At 42.7% G+C, this 17630-nt stretch overlaps 1 protein-coding gene across 1 annotated transcript in view; it reads right to left on the reverse strand.

Annotated features, from left to right (window-relative positions):
- The window catches only part of insrb (insulin receptor b), a 78158-nt gene that overhangs the window by 16800 nt on the left and 43728 nt on the right, over window positions 1–17630 (reverse strand). Inside the window, exons 3-8 of the mRNA XM_046392335.1 lie at window positions 7733–7941; window positions 7473–7606; window positions 1166–1305; window positions 787–931; window positions 483–697; window positions 34–160 (exon numbers count right to left, since the gene is read on the reverse strand). Coding sequence (XP_046248291.1) covers window positions 34–160; window positions 483–697; window positions 787–931; window positions 1166–1305; window positions 7473–7606; window positions 7733–7941 — 970 coding nt within the window. The remainder of the gene's footprint in view (window positions 1–33; window positions 161–482; window positions 698–786; window positions 932–1165; window positions 1306–7472; window positions 7607–7732; window positions 7942–17630) is intronic.

The raw sequence follows: 17630 nt of genomic DNA on the forward strand, positions 1-17630 counted from the left end.
AAAAATCCCATACTGTGTCAGTCAGATACTTACGCCTCTTTATAGAGAACCATAAAGCCCAGCAGGTCTCTAAAGTCTAAGGGCCAGAAGGGCTCCCACTTCAACATGATCATATTTGACGTGGTCTTGATCATGGTGAATTTCAGCAGCTTGGTCTCACCTAAGGGATAAAACACACTCTGTTCAGCTCATGACTTTGATAAGGGAGCGAATGAATGCGAATGAATACAACATCAAACACCCCAATGAAACAAACAAACCATTATATATATCTTCTTCTCATACATATCTTCTGTGCATATTTTTGTTTTTTTGTAAAATGATGCAAAAAAAACAAACAAACAAACAAAAAAACACATCATACAAAGGGTTTCTTGATGTGTTCTTTCCCTTTGATCTGATTTGACATTAATAAAACTGCATCTAGGAATGGGTATCGCTAACAGTGATGCTACTCAATCTTGTAGTTCTGGTTTTCTTACAGGAGGCTTGGTCCCCGTTGGTTCGTACAGCGATGTCGTTCTTTTGGTTTCGCTCCTTGGTTCCCGTCACCTCCTCCATCTTTCTGATTTCAGACATGCAAAGTTTGGAGTTGTAGTGGAAGAACATACGACCGTGCTGGATGGTCAGGTTGTGTTTGGACCAATCCCATAGCTCGCGTAGGTTCTGGTTGTCCAGCGCATAGAAGGCGAAGGTACTAACAGAAATAGATAAAGATATTAAACACAATGTAGGCCACAGAGTTTATACATGAATTTCTATACATGGAGAGAATAAATGACTTACTCTCCCTCAAGATGCTCCCCCCTAATGATGCGTAGTTTGCGGAGGAAGGAGAGGGAAACCAGGGCGTAGGCTCTGCGAACAGTCAGGTAACCTGTGATCTCCTCGATCTGGCCCAAACTAGCTTCCAACTCAGCTGCAATGTTAGCTGCAAAGAGACAGACACTTGGTCATCTAAACAGCTGCTAGTATATGGCAGAAGACAGACAGGCGGTGAGGCAAAAACACACATTTTAATGTATAATTGGACAGACAAACTGTGTGACCAGAAGAGAGAAACACAGACTGAGAAACCTTAGCAACTGAGAAGGAGACAGGCACAGTGTGAGAACCGGAGCCTCCACAGGAGGCCCAGCAGGAGGTGAGGTGTAGTAGTACTCACTCCCTCCTCGAATCTTGATGATCATGTTGCCGTGGAGAACAGTGCAGCCTCTCAATGCCTGGGCTGAAGTTACAGAGTCGATCGTCTTATTTCCCACACACAGCTTGGGACACAGGCCTGCACACGGCGAGCAGGTCAGCCTACACAGACAGAGACATGCACACAGATTAGAGCCATCAACATACTAATGGACGAGGCGAGGGTGTATGCGTCTCACAACAAAACAACTTGTGTGTCATTGTGCCACTTGATGCAGTAATTATTGGTTGATACAGAGGGCAGAGAACCTTACTGATGCAGATCAATATGGACCAGTGAGGACATTATAAGCATCTATGTAAAAATGAGATTAACGTGCTCAATACATTCCAAAGCCACGAAACAACCAAGGCTGTAATGTTCATAAGAGCCATCAACTGATGTAACAATCATTTCTTATAAGTGTAAGCTAAGTGTAATGACCCTTGGAGACGTTGCAGTAAGACTGCAATACCTTAAGTGGAGGAAAACGTGTTTCTGAGAGAGGAGAACAAGAAATACCACGAACGTTTGGGTGTGCCGATATCAGAAATGTAATGAAGCAGGACTGAATGGTATGAGGCAGGAATGCTCAGTGACATACTGGTGTGGCGTGGGTTGGGACCGGGGATGACATGGCATTTTGAAACAACAAGGCTGAATCTGTTCAGTGGAATTCAACTGATATACATTTCTTCGAGTGTTTGGATCGGAGTCAAATTTTGTGATGCACTTAATCTTGTTTTTCCTCTTGTTGCTTGTTCTGTTCTCTGTTCTTCATACAAAGCAAATGTACTAACTATTCTCATTGAAGGCAGGGTCTTTGATTTTACTAAAAATCAAACGAAGATGTAAGACATTCACCCAAAAACAACTAACTTTACAGAGCCAAAACTCAAGGAACAGTTCACCTAAAAATGAAAATTGAGCCATCATCTACTCACACCTATGTCGATGGAAAATCAGGTATTTTAGCTTTAGTATGCAGAGATAACAATTTCTCCTTGATTTCATCTAGCTGCGCATGTATGCACGTTCAAGCTTGTGCACAGACTTTAGAAAGGATGTGCACCAACACTTTGAGCTAGTGGTAGGATTTAGCTTAGAAAATGGTGCAAAAACGTCTTTTCAGATCAAATCAGAATCTATGAAATTCCAGACGTGCAAGATGAACTGCATCGAAGCACTTCATGTTTTTTTTTTTTCTTTTTTTTTAAATTGTTTTTAACGTTCTAAAACAAATCCCAAGCTTCTTGAGTTGTTTAGGAGAATGCTGCAATCTTGCTGTGAAGTTCCACATATGCTTTGTGGACTAAGAAACTTTATCCAACTTTCCATCAGCAGGGGGGGTGAGTAGACAATGGGTGAATTTCCATTTTTGAGAGCATTGTTCCTTTAAATAGACAATCGCGAACAATTTCACAAGATGATCAGCTCAAATGAGAGACAATCAAACAGACTCTTGCAATTCTGTCAATAAGCTGATGTATTCAGGGGTGAATTAGTATAATTGTTTCAATTAATTTGATATGTCCCATAATGAATCCATAGGCTCTTAAAGTGGAATTAGATTAGGCAATCTCTCATCCACATCTGAGCCTCCTCCATTTTTATTAGCACTGGGGGATAGATGACAGAGCTGTCTCATCCTTTCCTTCAATTACTTCTGTTGCACATACAACACACACATGCATGAATGCACGCAGAGAGCACAATCACAGACAACAAAAACAACATGACTGAAACACCAGCTGCAGTTGACAACAGACATCCCTGTTTCCCCTTCTCTCTCTCGGATCTGTGAATGGCGTCCTCTCCCTGCAAACATGTGTTTGGGCACGTAATCACACACACACACACACACACAGCAGAGAGAGAGAGACAGACACACATGTATACTGAGCTATGTGGCCTTGATAGAGCTGCCTTTCAAGAAAATCATTCACAAAAGGCTGGCCTTGTCTGGTGAGCGACCGGGTACACACACAGAGAAAGGGGACCCAACACTTCATTCACAAATGAGCACTTTTTTTTTGAAGCCCTCTCAAAAGAACATAATCCCTCTCTTTAATTCCACTTCCAGACTTGACATCCCTAAACACAAAGGTCTGCCTTAGACACACTTTAAAATGCTGGGTTTTTCTACCTCAACCCTCAACATATCGCTCCTAACACCACTGAATGAGAGCTTGGGCTGTGTTTTCTTGATAAAAATACTCTTACAAATCAGAAGAGGGCAGAGGATCACACTTGAATCTATTTTGAAGCCATCCAATCAGGATTTCAAAACTCAAAATAGAGGAGACAATGACATCAAACAGCAGCCTTAACAGGCACCTTTCTAAATCAGCCCCTGTGCCCGGGGAACGGCTAACAAAGGATGCTGTTGTTCACTGCAAAGACCATGCAAGCACTGCATGAACTGCCATTTGTAAGCTCACCCTGATTTAATTCTATGTTTATGCAACTCTTATTATAATCTCCCTCTCCAGGAAGCACACGTGCACACACACACACACACACACACACACACACACACACACAGTCTCACCCAAATCATGCCCCTTCTTTCCCCCCCTAGCAGTTAGGCCGTGCCATAGACGCCATTCACCACAGTGACATGAAACAGAGTCCCAGGGGTGCTGTTTTGGTCCTTGTCTGGCTTTCTCTACCCACTCAGAGAGCCAAATGACCCATTACACACCAAGGCTTCTCCTAGTTTCCATCTTATCAAGCTTTAATAATTTACAATCAATCAGAGGCCAAATCAGTGTTTCCCTTCCATGACTTCTGAGTAAGTGGAAACACACAGTAATGGTCTATCCAAAACAACAGTGAGAAGAAAAACTCTTCTCCTGTCCACTTTCTCCCGGATGGAAAATCGTATATTCAGCTCCTCAAAAGTAATGCTCTAGTTGCAGTGTAGAAAGAGAATGTTTTGGACCGTTGTACTGAAAAACATAGACACACAGGCAGACAGCCCTGGTCCAACGGCAGCTCTTAAAGAGACAGTGTTTATCTGTCCGGCTGAACTCTGTGACTCGGGATCCAGGGTCTGCTAGAGCCATCTAGAAGAGAGACCGCAGCTGATGTTCGTGTTTGGTTTCAGGCCCGGGCTTGGCAAAAATCAGAGCAAGTGCACTGACACACAAACCCACACTGCTGTACTACTGTGCTGTTCCAGCGTCCAGGAAAGATGAGAAAACTCTTTCAGTGGATGTAAGTGACGGCCAAATGTCAAGAGAGCTGAAAAGTATAAACAAAAACACCCTTTTATCATGAAAGGAAGTTCACAGGACCAACGGCTTATTGCTGTCAAAGCAAAAAACTCAATCCAAACTTTTGGGTCCCCTTTTCCCCTACTCCAGAACATCCCTTCTCCTTGTCAGTCCTCACTGGTTGGTGAATATGTGCGTGTAAGCATGTCTACAGTGTGTGTCGTCCACCCAACTGTCGGTCGTGTGTGTGTGTGTATGTCTATCTGGGTGTAGCTTCTCCCTGGCTAAGCCACTGTGATGATGCTTGTTTTTGCCATAACCAAACCATAGCAGCAAAACAGACACACAGAGGCCCTGATGCAACAGAATCTCTATGAAAAAGAGAAGTCTTGTCTCTCACATAATGTGTGCACGCATACATCTATACACAAGAACACACATCAACACACACACACACACACACATTAGGATGCCATTCTGCCCTGTGCCTCAGGGTGTGTGACTGTGACTTAAAGCAATGTTCTTTTCTGTCTAAGCACCTGATAATCCCTACAGGCTGGCAGCATGCAAGGGAAAGTCAATCTCTCTTAGACGTACACACACACACACAATACATTTGGAGAAAGTCATATTGGGTTGTTCTTACCATTACCACTGGGTGTGCTAAAGCTCTGTGCATGTGAGTGTGTGTTATTTACCTAATAAACATGCATATATACCTCTCCCTATCTGGATACAGAGGACATTTCCCTCAGCCAGCATCTGAAAAAAGTAACCGAACCAAAACACTTAACTGAGAATGGGCTAATGTAGTCACAAACACGTTCTGCACACACAAGCACGGGAACGTATGTGCACATGCACACGCATACACGTACACAGCAAAAAAAAAATGCCCATACACGCACGCAGGTGTACCAGAAACACACAAACACCATCAATCATGAAGCCACCCGTGGCTCCAAGTGACGCAGACATCTCCAGCACACTACCTGCCGTTATTAGAAAAACCTCTCTGTGTTTCTTTTTCACTCGCTGTCCATCGCTCTTCCTCCTACACATCCCATTAATGCCTTTACACCAACAGAAAAGGCTCTCAGTAAAGACTTGTGCGATAGCTTCGACACACAAGGCAGCCACGTCTTGCTGGGTGAGTATGAAAATGATTTTAAATGAGCTGGCAGCTCCCTCTATAGCTGTTTTGTCAGATTTGCCTAACCACAAACAAACAGGAGTATTACATCAGTCGCGTTTCTACTGGAAAATGTTTTATCCTCACTGCCCAAATGCAAGCATGTGTTTTGAAAGAATGCAAACAGGAGCAGTTTCAAAACACATACTTGGCCTCAAAACAAATACGTGTCCTCCTCATTTAGCAACAGCTACTGACGTTAAATGAGGAGGCCAGAGATGCTTCTCTGCTGCCGTCTACTACAAGTAAGAATGCTAAATAAGGTCATGCCCTCGCTTGTTGCACATGCATACAAAGCTGTGTGCTAAACAAGACCAAGTGAGGTCCAAGTGAGGACGCTTTTACATCGAAGGAATGTGGCACACCATTCAAATGTGGATTGTTGAACCTCATTCAGACCTGGAAACGAGAATCAACAATGAACTACCGGGTATCTTTGTCCAAAGTCACTGACACCCTGAAATGACCCAACTCAGTGAAATAGTAACAAAATACAAGCCGAGGGCAGGTTCTCTGTAGATACAGACACTGCCCCACGGTTCTAGTGGATCATAAGTAAGGAGCGAGAGGTATTACACTTGTGTGAGCTGATAAAACCGTGCATTTTTTTAAACAAAACCCTTTAAACACTGAGCTATGCTGCTACTGCAGATACACTCAAATCATTATTCCTTACAAATGTCCCAGTCAGTACACGTGAATTTATAGACATCCACCAAATGCTCAATCAGCAATTCTTATCACTAATTTGCTGTTATTCCACATAAAAAGATCTCATGTGAACCACTCAACCAGACTAAGTAAACAGGCCCCAGACAGACTGCAAAATTGGGCCTGTTGAATAATCCTTTTAATAGGAAAATAATTGGCTATAACGACCCAGTAACATTATTTCACTCTAGCGCACCTTTGTGTGTGGTTTCCAAAATAATCAGCTCTTTAGCATGATTAGAAACATTGCTCCATACTGATACAAAGTTATTTTTTCATGCAACATCAAATCCATGTTACGTAAATGAATTTAAGCATTTATTCTGCATATGAATATGTTGAAACTGCTGTGGACCTTTTTTGTTCTTAGTTTGGTGAGGCTTTGCCTTGATGCAGCTGAGTAATCACTGAAAACACAATGTGAAAACATCAGGCACTCATTTACGGCAATTAAGATTACAGGATATATTTGCACATGAAATAATGGAGTCTATGTAGTCCTATACGGAAACTCTGTACTATTATTATTTATCATACATATATGTATGGTTCAATTCCAGCTGATGGCCTTTGGTGCATGTCATGATCTTGTGTCTTTCTCTTTTCCTTTTCCCTGCCTCCATCTTTATCTGTCACTATCAAATAAACCCAAAAGGGGGGCCTATAAACTTATAAACAACAACAGACAATCAGCTCCCTGATAGCTTTGTCTGTTCTAAGCTCTGCATATTTACCTTAAATCAAATTATAACCTTAAAATGCTTAAAACGGAATACTGGGAATAGCAATATTTACTTCCTGTCACTTTTCAATACACTGTAAACCCTCCTGTTTAAGCACTGCTTAGCGTAATGTTTTGTCTTTTTCTTTTCTCCTCTGACATCTCTACATTATTTGTTCTCTTCTCTTCTCCACAGAGCAGTGGAGACTTTCCACAATGGAAAAAAAAGAAGACTTGTTCTTATTTGTTTGATCAACTTCCAAACACCATCATCTCTTGTGTGCAAATGTTATTGAGTGTGTTGAGTTACCACAGTCCACTTGTTATGCAGTCACAGAGTCGCATTGACAGTCATGTAATGGTGACCCTCATCAATAACACAGCAGTGTTTATAGTGGCATTAAAGGGGTGTGTGTGTGTGTGTCTATGAGTGTGAGCCTGACGTACGCAGTGGAGTTGACAGTGGTGTATCCAGAAGGACACTCTGGAATACAGGCTCCGTTGTGGATGACATATTCATAACAGCCCGACTCCCGATCCTGGTTCAACTTCTTAGTTTGTTTACACTGGTTGTGGAGCTCCTGGATTTAAAAACAAAAACAAAAAAAACACACACACACATGTAACACATATGTTTATATCAGCAAATGTCTACATTTTTGCTAAATGTAAAGGAGCTGACCTGAAGAATTCCAGTTATTACTAACCTGGCAGAAGGAGAAGCTGATGCAGCGCCAGCCCCTGAAGACATAGTATCCAGGAGGACACTTTTCCACGCACAAATTCCCATGCTGGAGGTTCCTGCAGGCCACACAGCTACTTGCATTACCTGACTCAGAGCAGCCACCCAGGCACTGGTCATGACAGCACTGGCCCTGGAGGCTACACGCACCATGCTTACAGTTGTCCAAGCACACTGAGGAAAGGCAGCAGGAAAGGAGAAAAGACAAAGAGTCAGTTAATATCAGGTCTGGTACTTATTTTGGCCCCCACTAGTATCACCATTAAGACTGTTTATAACCACTCCTTTTTTAGATGGCATTTGGAGATGTGTGGGAGAGGAGTGTGACTTATTCAAAGTTCACAAAAACACAAAAATACCCAGCAGAAGCTAAGCAAAACAAAAACAAAAATACCAAATATTAACAGCACAGGGCTGCATGTAGGCAGTGAGCGATATTTCTCTGTCTCAGTCCTTCCATCTAGCATTTAACGGCTCACAAAACTTTAAAACAAGAAGGGGCGGAGAAAGCAAAACCCTGTGGTCAAAATGGCCACCAAGTGGTGGTTTGCTCTGATCTGAGCGCAGAGAGGGAACCACATGCATGTTTGGTGTGTAAGTACACACACATGAACATGACTGCGTGAACTATAAACAGGTGTTCTCAGCTAGGCCTCGTGGTTCCTTGTGGCCTTTATAATGTGTGCCCTGCAGGCGCTCAGAGAGAAACTGGGAACGTCGCATTGCCATCAGAAGGGAATACAAACTGCTGAAAACTGAAAAACTTTTGACCCAAAGCAATGAAACATCAGTAAATCCTTTCTGGATGATAAATCTACCACATCACTAACCTTTCCCCCTATGTTAATATGTATGTATACACACTTGCATATAATTTATGCAAGCCCCCGTAGGTTAACAAAGCGTGAACATATATAGTCAAATATACTACACTAGTAAAGCAATGTTGTAGCAGCGAGGTGAATACAGGCTACAATTGCATGACCTCTGGTCTGTATTTGGTGGTTACGTCACACACTAAGATAACACGGCTGACCAAAAAGGTTGGCTGAACATTTTCATCTAATCTGCACTAAAGTGCAGAAATTAGACAAACACTAATTAGCATCGAAGCTTTATCTGTAACTTGCACACAAATATGTTAGTGCACAATTACTGAATGCCCATCTAGCATCTATGAGGGAGTGAGAGTCCACAATTTATGCCTGATGGCCAACAGCCACAGTCTGTAGCACCATGGGAACGACCTTAATTGTTAATAGGCTGAACATTATATGTCACTGGCTCATGTCAGGTTTCATTTGACCTATTGGAAAACAACAATTGGTGAAAGAGCCTAAGTGTCAATTGTGATTGGATTAGCAATCAGGTTTGACCTATGCCCCGTAATGATCTAATAAACTAGTTGTTATTGCCTTTGTAGAGACCCATCAGATCTCACTTTATACCAGACACTGACCTTTTAACCAACAGCAAATACTGTCTGGGTGCTAACAGGATAAAAAACCACAATACGCCATGGGTTGGTAAGAGTTTGCTGAGGCTGTAAATTGCTCCACTTTGGCAGAAAAACAATAGATGTATCACGTGAAATACTGCAAAGTGAAAAACATCAAACTTTTTAGCTTTATCAGCAACTTGCACCTTTAGAGAGCAAAGCAAGTGAACATGGTAAAAACATCAGAAACATTCATAATTTCAAGCATCTAATCCTTCCATTTACTTTGGAATCCACTAAAGAAAACAGCAAAATATCTAGGCCACATCTGACCACCGACTGGGCTTCCTGTCCACGACACTGTGTGTTAATCACTGCCTCTCACTATGTTTCTCACTATACTGTCAGCTTTCATATCATGTGCTAACTGAACCAGCAAGCATTGGGGCCAGAAGTAGATCTAGGTCAAATAACAGGCTACAACCATTTAATGAGATTATTTGACCCTGTTTTGGGTCCCTCACAGGTGAAAATAGGGCATCAATGAAAGCAAGATTCTGGATTAGAGAGTAACACAAATTGATGAGTTATCCTGCCTATAAACAAAGCTCAATTCACAAGAATGGACCCAGTCATTGTTTCCTAATAGCCACAAAACTGGAAGAAAGTATGTTTGGAATAATGAATCATAATTAGCTTAGTTAGCTTAAAAGTGAAATGGGGGCACTGCATGCTGGCCTTCACGGGATGCCACTTCTGTGAGGACATCACATGAACTCTCAGCTAGGACCCCACCTCCACCACACACACACACACACACATATATACAGTAGGGCTGCCCTTTGTGCTGCCTGAGCAAAAGCAGAGAGGACAGATGTGATTTTAGCAGGGGGAGGCGAGTGGCAGGATAACAAGGTTGAAAAAAGAACAATGACAAATGGGACTGGGGGTCAAAACTGCAAAAAGGAAGAAAGAGTAATGAAGAAAAAAATCTCTCTGACCTTCTGTAGTTCATGCGGGGGTCACTCTATTACATTTTCTTTACTATGAACTAGTAAACCCACCACAGCACACAGTCGTCTCTGACCCAGAAAGAAAAACGTATAGGTCTACTCCAGCCCTCCCCCTCCTTGTCTGTCTGCTGTATGTGTACATGCTGTGACCACGGCATCGCATAACAGAACAGGGAGGGCTGAGATGGCTCACAGATCCTGCTCCAGTCGAGGATCCATGCCGGAGTGCCGCTCCAGCCCCAGATCCACCCTCAGCTTCAGCCAATGTGTTTGCTGACTGGGGGAGGCAGCCATTCAATGGTCTCTTCCATGTCGGGGAGGAGAGACGCCCATGGTTAACCCTGGCCTTGCTGGGGCAGACAGGGGACAGACGCAGCCAAGTAACCACCATGCCAGAGAAGACTAATCTACTGCTGCTGCTTTGAATGAATCAGGATGACTCCAAGACTGGAATGTGCCAAAACAGACATAGGTGGAGCTAGTCAGTCAGCTTTACAAACGTGTAATAAAATTAAATCAGCATAACCAGGGCATTTTATTTTTATATTTTCATTGTTTTCTTTTCTGCTTTGATGTATAGTTACCCCTTTCTCCTCCTGTTTGTATTTCCCAGCACAGCAGTCTCAGCAGGGAGCACTACAGTAGAATAACACCACAACTGCAGCAGCATTATTGCCCATTCTGCTCACGCTAATGCCAGGCTACACAAGCTAGCTGATATGCCAAACATGCACCAGTCAGCTCACTCATTCATTCATCCCCTCCTCCTGCTCCCACTACTCCTCTGTCCCTTTCTCTATCCCTCCTATCTGCCACAGCCTCACCCTGCCCTGCACCACTATCTATCTCTCTATCTGCCTGCCTGCCTTTCTAGGCCACTCAGCCCCTCCCACTTTCATTCATACAACGCCTTGTTTTGTTTTCATGCTGGCTGGATTGGGGGGGGGGGTGGAGGGACAGAAACATGGATGGAGGGATGATTTCACTCACTCTTTAACAACAAGGGGAGGAGGAGCAGGCAGCAGCATCCTGGAGAGCTTATCTCTCATTAAGCTGAACACACACGCAAACCTCACTGTGTCATTCAGTAAATTGCTTGCCGCCTTCCTACACACACTCATACACGCACGTACACACACAGACAGTTCCAATAAGGGTTTTAAATGCAATGCCTGATCAAAGGTGTGTTGTGTTTACCTTTCGTTTGGCTATGGCAGTAAAGAGCCCAAGCTGCTCAGTCCCCAGGGAAGGAACACTGGAGGAGCTGGGCAGCCAATAGAGTGCAGCCACACACGGTAACACTTCCTGCTCTTACACATAAAACCTCCCCTTTAATTGGCAGTGTTGTCTACAGGCGAAGTGCTGGGAACAATAACAAACACGTTTTTACCCCAGAGTCATGTACTCAGGAGAACACAGGCGCATGCACGCACGCACGCACACACGCACACACACACACACACAGCTGCTGGATTCTCGTTTACTATATTTGGCCACGGTGGGAGTCCTAAGCTTCAAAAGCTTTGCTATAAATGCTTCGAGTGATCTGATGTACGACATTCGCCCTGAGAGAGTAAAGGAGAGACAAGCGGAGTGTAAACAAAAACACAGACACTGATTGCAGGGAAGGAGGGAGGTAGTGATACTTACACATACATCCAAGCTTAAATACAAATAGTGAAATTCAAAGCCCTGTTTGTGCTGACTGTGATGGTCAAAGTGGTGTATCAGAATGGGAGAGTAAAGTGAGCTGAAAAGACAAAGAGGAAGAAAGATTGGGGGGGGGGGTGGTGAAAGAAAAAGGCGTAAAATGGTGCAGAAGTGGAAAGGATTAATGGCAACATGATAGGGTCTTACACACCACCAAAATTACAAAATTTTCTTCACAAGAGGTTAAAAGACACATTAGTTAAACTTTTAATTCTATCATTATCTATCTGTATTAATCCATCTGCATTTATGTATTATTTATGTATATTTACAAAGTAATATTATAAGCCCCACGCATTCTAGAATTTCTCCAGTGGCCAAAGCCAGAGCAGCAGCTTATGTGACATCCCCATCATACTTAGCAACTAGCAAATACACTCAAATAAAACAAGAATATGGGGAAAAACGCTGAACTGCCGCACCTCAGAGGTAAAGCTGTAAAATTCAGGTTCATACGGTTTCATAATTTCACCTCACACTATTTAAATATTTGATATAATACCTTTTACATTTTTTAACGGATGTGAACATTGTTGCACAATGTGTTGCATACTGGCAGCAGTCAGCTCACTCATTTATCCAGTCAGTTGAGAAAATGAATTTACACTAAACTTTTACTGGAGTACAAGTGATAGTAATTTTAGATTTCATATGCACCTCTAAATATGTGCATTTTTTCCAGCCTTTATTAAAGGACAAAATGAGAAGCATACATTACTTTCCTTTTCTCTGCGACAGCCACTCCCTCTCAGAATTATTGACACACAGATAAAGAGCCACCATTATATAAGTAACTTTCCAAACACAGGAACCTGAAAGGTGTTTAAGAAGAGTTTTACCATGTGTACTAACAAATATCAAGACATTTAACTGTGGTTGCAAGGCTGTGTGGGGGCAACGAGCAGCTGATCTGCTGAGGGTCTGTGCAACAACAGTGATAAATCAAGTAAATCCAGACATAACAACCAGGAATAACAGTGTCACCACATCTCCTCCCATTTTATTAGCTTTATTTATATAATTCTGTGGAGCTGTCACAAAGACAGTGATGACCATGACACCCTGTGGTCCTCTTTAGAGAGTGTGTGTGTGACTCACACACTGAAGCCTGCATCCAAAGTAGTAACTGTTTGGAAAAATAAATTTATGCATGTCCACAAGGTCTTGTGCAGACCAGCTTTGTGGTTTAGCATGCCAAGTTGATGATTGCTCTGTTTCACATCGCTGGGTCACTATGACTTTATCGACCACATTGTATAGTGCGGGTGGCAACACACCGACATGCAGATGATGTCACACATGTATGTCAATCATAAATTGAAAACAATAAGTTTATTTTTGCAAAGCCTGATTCAGGACGGATGTGATGATATAATTAAAGCGCCAATTTTACAAGGATCAGGGAAAAGGCAGAACACAAAGTATCTGTACATGTGTGTGTGTGTGTGTGTGTGTTCTACTGGCTAAATGAGACTAAATTGGGTTACTGATGGTTGAAACGGGCTGAAAAAGACCAGGGCTTGTCCCTCTCTCACACGCAGACACACAAACACAGTTCATGCAGGGGTCTCTACGTTGTATTGGTCCTTGATTCACTCCAGGCTAGCCAACCTCAATGACCCACACACCCAAGACTGTGGTGAAAACATCATGTTTAAAAAAAAAAAAAAAAAAAAAAAATCACATATATAATTCACCAGTCACATTATAATTTGTCAACATATATCACACAGTGTGCAGTTGTTTTGTATCTCACATATGTCACACATATGCACACAAGCACACGCCTTCCACATATCTGCATACGTGCCTCAACATGTCTAGTTGTTCACTCACAAAAACAGTAGCATTCTGTCAATCTCTCCTTATTAAAGGCAGAAGCCCGCTCTTGTTGGTTACAAGGCTGTGAAATATATGCAATCTAAAATGAAATCATCTGCTGTAAACAGTCAGTAAAACAACAACACTTCATCACTTTGTCATGCTACATTTAAATACAGACGGATTTCATAAGCCAACAGTCCTCCATGTGAACCTGAATGGTTTCTATGTGAAAAACGTGTTAATAAACCTGCAGTGTCTTTGTCTGTGGTTGAATAAATACACATATCAAGTGTTTGGCTTCACATTATGGAGTAACAGCTTCCAAGTGTACTGATTTTATACCACTACTATTGCTGCTGTACACTAAAAATGCTTGAGCAGATTAGTTTGAGGTTTATGCTTTGCTCAAGGACAATTCAACAGTAGTCGCTGAGGGAGCAGAGACACTTTTCAAACCTACTGACTTATAAACTTTACTGTCTTATCATCCAAACATCCTGTACAGTCAAATCTGTCTGAGCAAGAGCAGGAAAAAGAAAATCTTTTTTATATAAGGTTAGCGCTCTGGCAGCTGCTCTAGCAGTGAACAGTCTCAATGGGCAAGACAAACAGACATGTACACAAACAAAATGAAAGGGTGAATCTGGCTTAATGAACGTGGTTTTGCCCCTTCCTTTGTCTGTCTGTTCATTGATTTCCTTGTCTGTGTCTTCCTGTGTGCTGGCCAGCCCTGCTGGCCCATCTTGTTACCATGGAGATGAGTCCAGACATAGAGTGTCTGCAGTAATTAGTTGCATGCTCCCAACAGGCTTTTTCTTAGATTCCCCTCTAGTCATCATTTGGGTCTTGTCTTTTCATCGTAAAAGCCACAATCTCGAAATCTCTCGGCACCTTTAAGCTTTGCGTTCTAATCTCCTTGACTTATTCCCCTCTCTTGTCTCCTCCTCTTGACCCTCCTCTGCCTGTTTCTCTTCTGCCTTGTCCCGCCCAGCTGTAGTGTCTAGCCCCAGGTGACAAATCCGCTGCTCCAAAAAGCCACAGCCACTGGATCACATTACAGACGGTCAGGGTGGAGCAACAATCAATACGTCCCACTAAAGGTTCATTGCTTGTTCCTTTCTCTCCTCCAAAAGATCTGTTGTTACTGGCCTCCCCACTCATCCATCCTCATCCTTCCTTCCTAGCCCCTCTTCTGTTTCATCCCTCCTGACCACTCCTATCCGTCTTCTTCCTTCCTCCGTGCCACATCTTTAATTTTGTCATGCAGCCACCAGCAACAGCTTTTGCTGCTGGCTGCACTTTTTCTGACATCTACATGCAAACATGAAATACACATGCACAAAGACAAGCTGGGACCACATACACACACACACACTTATACATAGACTGCTGCAGCCAACATAAATTCCCTCTCTTTCTCCCACGCACAAAGAAAGCCAAAAGTAGGCAAAAACAGTCTTAGACAGAACTGAGATCAACATACAGTTTTTCTCTCTTACATACAAACACGCAAACACAGAGGTGCGCGCACACATACACACAAGGTTTTGCTGAATGGACAGTTTGGTGACAGTGGGAAGGTGATGGAGAGAGGCAGAGGGTAAACATTCATCTAGAGCGCAAGACACCTGCATCACAGGCCTCATGATTTTCCTTCACATCACCACCAGTGAGAATCACTCACTCGCTCTGTCTCTCTCTCTCTCTCTCACACACACACACACACACACACACACACCTTCTGCATCCCTTACAGGCAGTCAAATTGGACCCAGCAGACACACGGACCAATGCCATTCCACACTGAGACTGGTCAGGGAGACTACTTCACACAACAGTAAATTCATCCACGCTTTTCTACCAAAGCAGCTGGCTAAAGTGGAAGCAACTGAAGCAAAAAGATCAGGCTACTCTGGACGAACCTGCAGTTCCAATTTCTAGTAGGTCATAAGCGGAATTAAATGCCGAACAAATAAAATGGCATGAAACACTTTCTACAGTATGTCTGCTGCATTTACACAAAAAATACATACAAAGCCACAAAGAGCTGCAGAAAGTGATTTGACATCTTTAACACTCCTAAGTGCAGTTCTATGGATTCTAGTTGTGCTTCAATAAATACCCCTTCATCTGGGTAATTTAATCAGTAGCACAGAGTGGTGGTCTAGTCATGACTAAGGTGTTTTTAAGCCTTCCCTTTCTGACTCAATAGCCCATTATCTCCTCATATTAGCCACAGAAAGAGAGAGGGAGAGAAAGGCAAAGAGAGAACTCAGATTGCACCCTCTTCTCTCTCCATGTCCTCAGTTGCTCCTGATAAAATGTTTATCAAAGGGCTAATTGTAATAGATTCCTTCTCTTTCTCCTCTCTTCTTTCCTGACTCCATCTTCATATCCTTCCTCCCTTTCTACCTCTACCTCTGGTTCTGTACCTCAGGGCCTGGCCCTCTCGTATTTCAGGGGCTTTGAGTTCAGTTCGGTTCATGTGTGCTGTTTCGGAACAGACTGTGAAAAGAGCGAGATCTCGTTGTTTGTTTGTGTCGCCTTCATGCAAATTTCCTGCCTGCATTGGTGCCACACATAAGAACATAAAACATCATCCAAGATGTAGCGATGAGCATACGGGCAAATGTGAAGGCAAACATGCATGCACAGATAGAAATCAATCTGGTACAGGTAAACAGAAACAGAGTCTCTCAGGAGCCAACAGCAAGAGTTGAACCCACACAAACAAAGGCATGGACATGAGGAAAGTTAAACCTTAGCTACATGCTCCGGTGCTTCTGCAGGTTGGCCAGCTGCACAGAGCAGTAGGCACAGTGTGGGGGCCAAGGAGGGATGGCTGCAGTGCAGATGCGAGCTGTCCTATTTCATATTCACAGCATAGCACTAAGCGGAGCTACAGTACACAGGCCGGCACACACAAACACAGATATACACACACACGCGCATTCATGCATAAAGAGCAGAGCAACCGATGGTGAGAGAGAGAGAGAAAAAAACGCCATAAAAAAAAAAAAACAAAAATGCTGCAACAGATGTCAGAAGTTTCAGAACAGATGATAAATCTTTTAAATTTTAGAATTATATGAGTAGGACTCACATGGCACAAACAAAGAAAAACAACAGGTGAAAAAAAAAACAAAACAAAACAATGGAGACGGCGATATCTAATTTGAAGCCATCCACCGTATTTTTGTTCAGAGTCACTGAGTTAAGAACACAAGGCTCTTCAAAATGTGGTCTGATGTCATCTTAAGAGCCCTGACTGCTCACTGTATCAGACAAATCTGACTACTCCCATCCCGCCTGTGTCCTCTCTCCATTCATATCCAACAAGGCCTCAGGAAGGCTATTTATTCTGGGAGGAAGGAGGGAAACTCTCCATCATTACTTGGAGAAACAGGCTTTTCACAAGGGGTCACATGCACATGTTCTGTCTTAAGTGCAAAACACACCAAAAATACAGTACACAGGTCACATGCTGTAGGCACAAGAAGTATCTTTTGTTCTAAGACAAGCAACCCTCCCTTCCTGCCCCTCGACCCCTGATCCCAAGACTAGAGAACAACATTACAATTTTCAGCCCCGAATCAAGTTGTTTTTTCAATGAAGTGCTTTTAAACTCATTTTACACAATACATTTTAAATATGTCAGTAATAAACTGATATCTTCTTACTGCGACCTTCTCCATTTTCAGACTTACATTTTCTTTCCAAAATGAGAAAACAAACCCATCTGTTACTTCAAGATGACATTACTAAACATTTGCAAAATTATTTGACACAAATGAGGAAGAAACGATTGGCATGTTACAGGGGTAAATGTCAGGTAAACAAAGTCCTCAAGGAGCGGAAAGACCACTCATAGACTGACA

This window comes from Scatophagus argus, chromosome 6, assembly GCF_020382885.2.
Source record: "Scatophagus argus isolate fScaArg1 chromosome 6, fScaArg1.pri, whole genome shotgun sequence".
NCBI classification, from domain to species: Eukaryota; Metazoa; Chordata; class Actinopteri; family Scatophagidae; genus Scatophagus; species Scatophagus argus.